Source organism: Sceloporus undulatus, chromosome 6, assembly GCF_019175285.1.
Source record: "Sceloporus undulatus isolate JIND9_A2432 ecotype Alabama chromosome 6, SceUnd_v1.1, whole genome shotgun sequence".
NCBI classification, from domain to species: Eukaryota; Metazoa; Chordata; class Lepidosauria; order Squamata; family Phrynosomatidae; genus Sceloporus; species Sceloporus undulatus.
The window spans coordinates 147,895,445-147,906,606 of record NC_056527.1 but is presented as its reverse complement, the minus strand read 5'-3'; the positions used below and the strand labels follow the sequence as shown (position 1 = coordinate 147,906,606).

At 40.8% G+C, this 11,162-nt stretch overlaps 3 protein-coding genes across 7 annotated transcripts in view; 2 read left to right on the top strand and 1 right to left on the bottom strand.

The window, feature by feature from the left end:
- The window catches only part of TPM1 (tropomyosin 1), a 46,323-nt gene extending 36,438 nt beyond the window's left edge, over nucleotides 1-9,885 (top strand). For 2 of the 4 annotated variants that reach the window (XM_042471404.1, XM_042471402.1), the window contains one exon: nucleotides 8,918-9,885. In XM_042471404.1, the coding sequence (XP_042327338.1) occupies nucleotides 8,918-9,000 (83 nt within the window). In that variant the 3' untranslated portion in view covers nucleotides 9,001-9,885. Of the gene's footprint in view, nucleotides 1-2,373; nucleotides 2,635-8,917 lie in introns of those variants that run through there. The other 2 variants (XM_042471403.1, XM_042471401.1) reach the window with 1 other exon arrangement.
- The window catches only part of MINDY2 (MINDY lysine 48 deubiquitinase 2), a 689,230-nt gene that overhangs the window by 171,252 nt on the left and 506,816 nt on the right, over nucleotides 1-11,162 (bottom strand). The window lies entirely within an intron of this gene.
- The window catches only part of MYO1E (myosin IE), a 568,767-nt gene that overhangs the window by 155,688 nt on the left and 401,917 nt on the right, over nucleotides 1-11,162 (top strand). The gene's annotated exons all lie outside the window — the stretch shown is intronic.

The window sequence follows — 11,162 nt, the reverse complement described above, 5'->3', positions numbered from 1 at the left end:
AATAATAATAATAATAATAATAATAATAATAATAATAATAATAATAATAATGTATTTGTATCCTGCCTCTCCAAGCAGATCGAGGCGGCTAACAATAATAAAACACTCTTAAAACACAATAAAACAGCTATCATCATTATATCCCAATAAAATTATCTCACAGTAAAACAATTATCATCATTACATAATGGAAATGAGTCCCAAGTCTTGGAAATGAGACCCAAGTCTTGGAAATGAGACCCAAGTCTTGGAAATGAGACCCAAGTCTAAACAAATCCATGTATGTTTTGTATACACCTTAAGCTTATACACCTTATATACATAGCACATAACAGTACTTATACACCTGCTAATTTCATGAAGCTAATCTCATCCATCCAGGAGGACAATTTTGGATTTTGGAGCAATTCAGATTTGACAGTTCTGGATAAGGGAGACTCAACTTGTTCTAACATTTGGCAATAATGGGATTTAGTGCTAAATGGTTCTTTAAAAGTGAACAGGAAGAGAAACCTGATCATATAGGGCTCTTTCCAAAGTACTCAATTGGTAACTATATAGGAATTAATACCTTTAATTTCTGGATATTTAACTGCCGACTGTTTTATAGCCAGCATTGGGCTTTGGTGAGAGCCTCTAATATGGATTTGCATACACCAAAGTAATTTGCATCCTTCTTCCTTTCCTTCCATTTAATTCACAAACAAAAAATATTGCTGTATCTACCATTTTGAAATATTTTTTGTTGTAGCCTTGTGTGTTTTTTTCCTGTTGTGGTGATGATGGTCTAAAAAAATAATCTGTTTTGCAGGTTTTGATTTTCTAACCTCCCTTAGAAGTCTTACATTTTTAACATCCTTACGAACACTTTGTGGCGTCATTTCGCTTGGAACAAACCAAGGTTTTTTTGCATGTGGACTAATAGCAGTAGAATAATTTGCAGGTTAAGACTTGTCAGGGTTTCAAATGCAATCTAAAAACTTGGAAATACTCAGCTAGAGAGTTTGTTAACGTTTCTGAAATTGCAAGAGATTGCTCTTCTCCCAGGCTGAAAATGGGTTTTGGAAAGGGAGAGGCAAATGTTATATTCATTTGATTTGAAATAACTAGCAGACTTGTAAATAAGGAAACTCCTTTTGAGTCTTAGAACTAGGTTTGCAATCTAGTTGTCAGAAATGAACTGGGGGAGAAGCTTATTTTTCAAAATGACTATTTCCTTCTTCTTAAAATTGCACAAACTTCTCATAATTCCACACATTTTTCAAAAGTTGTTGCAAGGAGCACATGCAGTAGATATATGGCAATCTTTTGCTCCTTTCCATTGATTCCAGCTAATGCCAGAGTGTGGGAAAAGTTATTTTGGGACTACAGTTCCCAGAATCCCCTAGCCAGCATGGCCAGAGGATTCTGGGAGTTGTAGTCCCAAAAATAACTTCTCCATTCTCTGACGAGTACACTTTCTGATGCCCCATAGACCTCCTCCTTTCCCCTTTTGTTTCGAGCCAAAACTGGAACTTGAGTAAAGTCACTTTTATGTACAACATATCCCAGAATCCCCTGGCTCTCTGTCATCCTTCCATGTGTTGCAAGAGAATTATAGATTGGGATGGGGCGGTATAATGTATTTATTTTATTGGTTTATTCTTGTGTTTATTTGATTTGGTTTATTCTTGTGTTTATTTGATTTGGTTTATTCCTGTGCTTTCTTGCTTGGCTCCTAATAGGAAACCCAAAACATTGGGAGATTCAAAGATATAGCCGCGTTAGTCTGTGGAATCAGTATGTAGAGAGATCTTGAAGCATCTTTGAGACTAAATGGAAGAAAGAAGTTGGCAGCATGAGTTTTCGGAGACTTCAGTCTACTTCCTCAGATGCATTTGGACTTAAATCCAAATACCCTGAAGTCTATGAAAGCTCCTGCTGCCAACTTCTTTCTTTCAGTGAGTCTCAAAGCTGCTTCAAGATCTCTCTGCATTGTGAAATTCTGTAAGGATCCAGGACTTTGGCTTGGAATCAAAATGACCAGAGTTAGGAGAAAAGTTTGCTTTTAGAGGATTGCAGTTCCCAGAATCCCTTATCGAGCTGCAGTTCCCCAAAATCAAACTTCCTCCAACTCTGGAAAACAGCAGAGGCAACAAATCCCTTGCCCAGCCAAGAAGGTCCGCATGCATTTGTAAGCAAAATCCCAACAATGTTGGTTTGGAGAGCTGTTATTATGATCCAGGGACCCCCAACCTTTCCCGTTTCCAGGCTTCCCATCCTTTTATTTCTGTTGCATTTCTCCTCCGTTCTCTCCTTCTGTTCCCTTCCATCATGCTCCATTTTACTGTATTTTTTTCTTTATGGTTTCCTGTCTTCTTTATCTTCACACAGATAAATGTTTTTGCTTCTGCACTTCTCCAAAGACATCTCCATGGAGCCGGACAGTCCACCTTTGCCGAGCGGCTGGCTGTTTCTCAGTGCCTTGTCCTGTCCTTCTCTCGCTGTCCCTTACATTTTTCCTTCTCCTCCTAGCGCTGGCCATTTGCCGGACCCCATTTCTCTCTTTCCCGTCCTCTCTGTCCCTTCGGTGCCTTTGGCAACTGTACAGAAACACTCCAACCTTTTCGGTGTAAAATAAAAGACAAAACACAACCCCGCTCTGTCAGCTGTTCCCTGTTTTGCTATCCCTTTGGGCCTTTTATTTATTTCCACCGTTTCGAGTATGAATAAAATTAAAAAATTGTGCTTCCTCGCCATTAGGGATTTATTATCATTATTTATTCTCATGTTCATTATCCTGTTTTTTACCTGCCTCGCTCTCCTTATTTTGGGGTGTCTGTCTCTCACTCTCTCTACTTTTCGCTATTTCTGTCCCTTCCATCTCATTTCACAAACAATTTGGTTTAAACATGAGCAAAGGCAAACCTGCTCCCTATTTACTGTAGTGGAAAACTTGGAGGAACATGGCTTCATTGCGTGCCTTCAAGTTGTTTCTGACTTTTGGTGACCCTAAGGCGAAACTATCATGGGGTTTTCTTAGCAAGATTTGTTCAGCAAAGTTTTTTGTGGCTTTTTCGGGGCTATATGGCCATGTTCTAGAAGGGTTTATTCCTGACATTTCTGTGGCTGGCATCTTTCTCTGAAACACGTAGCTACAAAAACCCACAAAAAACTGTGGATATTGGCCATGAAAGCCTTTGACTTCACTTTATTCAGCAAAGTTTTGCCATTTCTATCTTCTGAGGCTGAGAGAGTGTGACTTGCCCAAGTTCACTCAGTAGGTTACATGGCCGAGCGAGGATTCAAACCCTGGTCCCCAGAATTGTAGACCACATTACAATTGTAGACCAATTGTAGACTCACCACATTAAATAGATCCCCCCCTCCCCACAAAAAACTTTCTGGATCCTGCTTTTAGGAACATGATTCTTTGATTTAGGCTGGATATTAAGGTGAAATTCTGCATCTTAGAACTGCATAGTTATGGCAACACAGTTCCACTTCAACTATAATGGTTCCATCGTACAGAAATGCTGGGATTTGCAGTTTGGAGAGACCTTAGAGTTCTTCAGTTTGTGAATTCGAAGGACCCCTTTGTAAACTGCAAACCACCACACTTCCGTAGGATGAAACCATGGCAGGTGAAGTGGAATCACAGTGCTGTAACTTGTGTTTAAAGGACACTACAAGACCAGGATCATGCTACATAGGCTGAGCCCATCCTGCAGCGGTAAGGCAGTTTGACAGGAACAGAGAAGCGTCTGGCTGTGTTCCTGTTGCCAGATGTGTGACATTCCTTTAGCCAGATGTGCAACGATGACATTATCTGCTGAGACATCTGGAAGCCCCCAACAGATCCTGGCTGCGTGATATACAGTAATTGCAGTAGCCACACTACAGCAATTAAAAAAGTTTGATATCACTTTAACTTCCATGGCTCAGTGCTATGAAACCCTGGGATTGGTAGCTTGGGCTCTTTGACAAGTAAATCTCTCCCAGAACTACCAATCCCAAAATTCCATAGCATTGAGTCATGGCAGCTTAAAGTGATATCAAGCTGCTTTATGTCTGCACTGTGGCTCCTGCAAGTGATGTCATCCAGGAAGGATATGTTGGCGTCCTCCAGAGGTCTCAGTGGAGGATGCCATCATTGCCAGGCGCTTTTCCAATTCTGCCCAGCTCTCTGCCAGGCATTGAATATCCATGCAGTGGCTAAAGGATGGGTCCAAGGAAGACTATTTGATGTGAAGGGAGCAACAAAAGGCATACGTAGCTATACATTGGACTTAGGTTTGTACATATCACTGACAAGATGCAAGTCTTTGTACCAGCTATACCTGTATTGAACATGGCATACGAAAATCCCTAGAGAATTTTAGCACTCATTCAGAAATTAATCATTTCTTTAATCCACAAAACCAGCAATTGGTATTGTGCAGATGTTACTGCAACTGCAACTCCCACCTTTCCTTGCCATGGTCTCCGCCAGCTAAGGCTAATGGGAGCTGTAGTCCAACATCCTCTGGCAGGACAGCTGCATGATTCCTACCCCTGAATTAAACTTTGCGCAGAAAGAACCTTTTGGATAGGTATTTCATTCACTTTCATGAAATTTAGAAATGGCCTTATGATGGGTGCAGTGACCTGGTCATATAAATATTCACACATTTTATTCTGTCATGAAAGAATGAATAGTATTGCAATCGTTCAGTTTGCTGTGATAAAACTGTACAAAACTATGCAGTTTGCAAAGACGGCTCGCCATTCAGGACTCATTCTATACCAAAAAAAAATGCCTATTTTTTCCCTCTGTAGAAAATTCTCATTTCTGTCTAGAGAATGCAGAAAATAACCCCAGGCCAAACTGCAAACCATTGGATGTGGGTATAGCAGTAAATGTGGAATATAACTCTACAGTACAACTGAGTAGCGTGAATGGGCCACAGGTCTTGCATTCTAGTACTCCAATATGCAATGAAAAGAAAATGCACCCGAGCCGGCAGCCTTGTGCAGTCATTCATTCATTGGCATGCCAATGGTGAGGATTCATTGGGGAAAATCCAGCCGTTGCCTTGTGCGTTGGGTAAATGAGCCAAGAAAAATTTTGGCTGGGTTAACAGGAATGGCCTGTTTTCTGCTGGAGTGGAGGTTGAATGTGTGTGAACCCAAGTGCTTTCGGTTGGAACGAGGTGGAATTGCATCAATGGGAGTGTGTCCAAGCAAAGGGGTCTTGCAGGGAAGTTGAAAGCAGGGGGTGGAGGTTGGGATTTCCTTCCTTCCAAAGCCAAAGCCAAAATTAATTTGTTACTGGTCTCTTGAGATGGAACAGCCACCCTGTCCTAGGATAAAGGGAACGCAAATATGGATGGGACATATTCACAAGTCTGGACCACTTACCATATATAATCAACCTTAAGTCGACTTCATATATAACTCGAGGGCAAGTTTTGGGGCCAAAATTATGGATTTTGATATGATCTGTGGATAAGTCAAGGGTAAAGCTTATAGGGGCCTATAGCAAAGGATCTGAAGAATGAAGCAAAGCAAAAAAATGCCAAAAGAATTTGCAAAATTCCAGCAGACATAACTCTTTGTGCTTACTCTTAAGGCTGGATGGATGAGAGCGTAGAGGGTGTCAGTGCTTCCCATATTATACTCTTGCTTTTTACCAGGGGATGGTTCCTTCTTTTAAATGAGAGTTAAGATACAGTACTTACATTGACCCATGGATAAAGTGACTCAGGTTTTTTGGGTCAATTTCTTGACCTAAATTTCTAGACTTACACATGAGTATATACAGTAAGTAGTTATGTTCCTTCACTTCCGACTTAAGGTGAGCCTAAGGTGAACCTATCATGCGGCTTTCTTGGCAAGTTTAATCAGAGGGGTTTTGCTGTTGCCGTCATCTGAAGCTGAGAATGGGACATGCGCAGGGTCACCCAGTGGGTTTGCATGGCTGAGCTGGGATTTGAACCCTGTTCTTCAGAGCCATAGTCTGCCACTCAAACCACTATGTCTCGCTGGCTCTGTTACCTGGGTTTATAATTTAGGGATGGAGAAGGGAGAGATGGCCAATGGGGCCAGATAATCCAAGTTGGAAGAGAATCCCAGACTAAGCCCAAAGTTTGGGAAATATGCTTTTTGGACTGCAACTCCCATGCTGCACTAAAGGGATACTTGACTCTTCCTCACTTTGTCTCCCTTTAATGGAACTGCTGTCGGCTGGAGCGGTTTGGTGGAGGACGGATGACAGATAAAAGGCTGGACGTCCTCAGAAAGCTGTAGAATGAAACTGTGGGACTCACCGCCACAGGGCATCACAGTGGCTGCCAATTGGGAGGGCTGCAAAAGAGGATGAAATAAATCCATGGAGGATTAATTGGGATAACTAGATTATTACCTCCAGTAGTAGAGACAATGTACCTTGATATATCAGCTGCAAAGGGAGCCTGATGTTGTGTCCTCCTGTCTCCCTTGAAGCACCTAGTTGGCCATTATTTATATTATATTTAATCTGATATTGTAAGCCACCTCAATCCTGTGGGAGAGGTGGCATATAAATTATTATTATTATTATTATTATTATTGGACTAGAATGGTGATCTTTCGGTCTCAACCAACATAGAAATCTTCATGTTTGGGGGATGTATAACTGGACACCTCCACCATCTTCCCTCGGCCACTGTCCACTCCATGTCAGTTGGACCTAGCCTAAATTTTAACATATTTATCCAGGATGTGAACCTATTTTGAGAGAAATATAGATTAACACGTTTACTGTTGGGGCTATACCTCGGAGTAGATTCCACATCCCAATGACACAAGATCCGCCCTTGCCGTCTCCGGTTTGGGGAATGAATGGAAATTCTCCATGAACATTTGGTTTCTTGTGTGGCTGGAGACGACGGTGTTGACCAGCTCTTGTGGTCAGTTTCTCCTTTCCTGAGCAGGATAGAGATGCAACACTCTTTCCAAGCTTTGCAAAGTAAGTCTAATGGGAAATCCAACACTGCTTTTACTAACCTGCCTGTCTTCTGTGATTCTTTTGCTGGTGTTGGTTAACGTTGTTGCTGTCTTTTCTGTCTTTTTCCCCTCCTAACCGTATTCTTCCTTTCTGCCTCTTCTCTTTCCTAACCTGCTTGCCGGCTTGTGCAGACCAACTCTACCAACAACTTGAGCAAAACCGCCGTCTCACCAACGAATTAAAGTTGGCCCTGAACGAGGATTAAGCCTGTAATATGGACCACCTCTTTCTAACACATTTTATATATGGTTTATTTACGATTCATTTGGTATTGAAACACGCAAGGAGAGCTCTCCGTTTTAGTAAGAAAATCATTGTCCGATATCAGTCTGGAAGAAATAGGCTTCGCTTAGGAAAGTTATACGATCAATTGTTATGCGATCAATTGCCTTCTATTTGGATATTTTCTTTTCCGGCTTCAAGATCATAATTTATTTTTCCAGACACACACAACCAAGCTGGGTTCCTCTCCGATTTCCTTTTTCCAAGTAAACCTGGGAAGGGAAAACTCTGAAATCTGAACCTTTGTTTAAATGAACTACCAGCTGGTTCAAGTTTGCAATCTGAACCCATTGTTCTCCCTGAGATCCAGGTTTTTCAAAAAGTGATTTCAATCTACCAGCCAAATAAAGGGATTTTGTTGTTGTTGTTGTTGTGGTTGGTAACTCCTGGTTTAAAGAAAGGTTTTTGCATCTTGACAGCTTGGTTGTATATAATTCTGAAGTGTTGTTCTTAAATTTGTGTTTAATGTGTGCATGCAACATAAAGCTAACATCTGTGAAAATGTTTGTGAGGTTTTGCGTTCGTATGCGTGTGTTTGCAAAAGTAAATGAAGTCGGGTTTTCCCAAAAAGTCACAAAATTGTTGTTTTCTCTCCCCTAGCCCCATTGTTGTGTGCCTTCAAGTCATTTCTGACTTACGGTGACCTTAAGGCAGCCCTATCACAGGGTTTTCTGGGCAAGATTTGTCCAGAGTAGGTCCGCCACTGCCTTCCTCTGAAGCTGAGCGGGTGTAACCATGGCTGAGTGGGGATTCGAACCCAGAGCCCTGACCCAGCACAGAAACCATTATACCACAATGGCTCCCTACCCCATTTTCTGCTAGATGTTAAATATCAGTGAAACAGTGGTATCACCAGCAATGTAACGAAACGGTTTAATTTTTTAGAAAATTCATCCTGTTTCGTCTGCAGCACAAAACAATAATCTTGGAGCACTAACCTGTTTAGTCTTAAAAGTGCTCCAAGGCCATCTTTTTAGAAAAATAATTTATCTGTCCTCTTTGCTAGTTTTAAAAATGCTCCAAGGCAGTCATTGTCATTATTATTATTATTATTTAACACAGACATACAGTATAAAACATATAATCCACATAACAATAAAACTAGCAGTCCACATAAAAGTATAACTTACAACATTACAACCAAATAGAGATTGTTGATAGCTTTCAATTCAGATATTTGTCCAACTTTCTTGAATAAGAGAATTTGTCTTTTATTACTTAAGATTTTTTAAGTATCTCTCACATCTAACTTTATCTCATCAGAAGAAAACATTTTTAACCCGTCCAAACTTAGCAACACAAGGCAGTCTTTTTAAAAAATCTTTTCTCTGTCCTCTTTGCTAGTTTTAAAAATGCTCCAAGGCAGTCTTTTTGAAAAATCATCTCTAATTTTCTGAAGTATGTTTGACAAAAGTATGAGAGCTAAAGACTCTTGTTCCCAGAATATATATTTTAAGACTTGCCCACCTCCTTTTTGTTAACGGTCTTCAGTCGGCAAAGTCATTTTTGGTATTCCTGACCCTTCCTTCCCCTTCACCGTCATGCTTGTGTTTTTTGTGCAGTTGACATAAATACTTGACTCTCAATGACAGCTTTCCATTTGTTTGTTTTCCCTTTCATCTAAAACAGAGAAAGTGGCGCATGCCAAAGAAGAAAACCTCAACATGCATCAGATGCTGGATCAAACTTTACTGGAGTTAAACAACATGTGAAAAAACGACTTAGCCATCGCCACGCAACGCGCCAGTCTTGTTTCGGTTTAACACCTGCTTGCCATGAAACCGCTCCCCGAAATGTGTCTTTATGTTTTATTATTTCCTCCCCACTTTGCCACACGTCACGGAGCCCACCCCGCTTCATCCCAGGCACAAAGTCGGGTCATAAAATGTCAAAGCTGGGAATTGCAATCCATCAAGTTGGGAAGTAGTAGTGTTTAGCTGTGCCATATTCCGGAACGAAACTTGCAAACATTTTGTGCCGAGTTTCCGTTCACATTCGCCGGTTGCAAATCCTTGATGGGAACGGAGAGGACCTTTTTGCCTGCGGTGCCTTCCTGTTATATATGAAGTAAAGATTAATTATTTGGCAACCCAGGAAGAAAGTGGCTATTGATCAGCATGCCTTGGAAACAAAATATACTTGTGCTGCTGCTCATCTTTAATTTCTACCATTCGAACATTTGTCCAGCTCAATAATTTGATTTTCTTAGAGGGGACTTGAGCTGAAAAGCATCCCTTCCAAACATCCCCCCAAAAAATTCAAGAGCAAAGCAGACCTGCCCTCTCCTTTCTAAACACTTTCTTAACTACAAAACCAATTTATGGCTTGCTACAAACTTTTAGGCGGCTTTTCAGTCTGCCCAGTCATTCCATTTGGGAACAAAAAACCTAACATTTTTACATTGATGAATTCCAGTTGCGTTTCAGGTTTTGCCTAAAGCTGAAGGGAATCCCATAAATTTGGTTATTTGCCACATGTTTGTTTGACACACTTTTTTTTTTTTTTTGGTTGTTTTGAAAATCATTATCTGTATGTAAACATTGTATAATTGATAATGGAATAAAAACACGCACTCTAGGACATTTTTTAAAAAAACATATATGTCTCGATGCTTTGTGGATCTGTTATTTTCCCCAACTTCAGAGCAGAGCTCGGAACGTAAACATTGCAATGATGATGTGCGATGTGTCCTGGATGTCATTTGTTCGTTGAGTTGTTGTATTCCTTGTTATGATTTTCTTTCCTTGTATAAAGCGGCTAAAAGGGTTATGTTCTATCTTTAAGTGGAACCCAATGGTCCTTAACTGGAATGCAATGAGACTTTTGCATTTCCTTACTCTTTCAGAGTTCTGCAAGGGTGAGGAATGGCTATCCATGCTTCCTTTCATGCTCAGGGCATCCCATTGCTGTTAATAGGATGCTCCACTACTGGCTTTGAATATTTAACACCAAGCTCCAGCTCTGTGGAAATAGTTCATTGAATCGTGTGGCCCTCCAGGCCATTACCATGGGGCTGCTGGGAGTCGCAATCCAGCAACATCTTCCACTTAGGGGTTAGTCCCTTAGAAAATACACAGTTTAAGATATATAGACTCGTCTTTTTCCATGCTGAATGTCTAGTTTGGATTTCTTTAAAGAATATCCAAAGTAGGAGTAACTGTATTGATCATAATATGGAGTTTGGAATTTATCTTAAGCATCTACACAGCTCCTGCATTTTGTGCAATGTAAAAAAGCACCCACAACTACACATGGGAGGTGCATTATTATTATTATTGCCAATATGAGTTATTAAAAACCTGCCGCATATTTTCTTTGCAGTCCAATCTTCCATACAAATGAGGGGGGAAGATTTTCATTTGCCTCCACTGCCCAAACTTGCAGTATTTGCATCTCTTCCTACGGTTGGCATGTCACTTGCCCTAGGCAGCAGTCTATTTCAGAAAGAGAACCACAACCACAACAACAAAAAAGGCAGAACAATTTCATCTTGGGGGAGGGAAGCAATGTTCTTGGCAATGTTGACTTAAGTCCTGGGGAGTAATACCCAAATTGCTGTGGATCAGTTTTCCCAATGGCTTAGGTGTGGATGCCACTTATTGCTAAGACGTCATCCTTATCTCCTGACCACAACTGAAAAATCAAGTCATGCAGTGGATGGATTGGGAATAATTCACAAAACCAGTTTGAGATGTGGTTTTTCATGCCATTTTTTCATTCATCTAGAGTCCTGCATTCAGCTCTGGGTGCCTCATTTTAGGAAGGATAGGGACAAGTTGAAACAGGTTCAGAGACGGATCATAAGAGAACAAAACATAGGGAGAGGTTGAAGGAGTTGGGCATGCTCAACTTGATGAAGAGATGATGGAAGTGA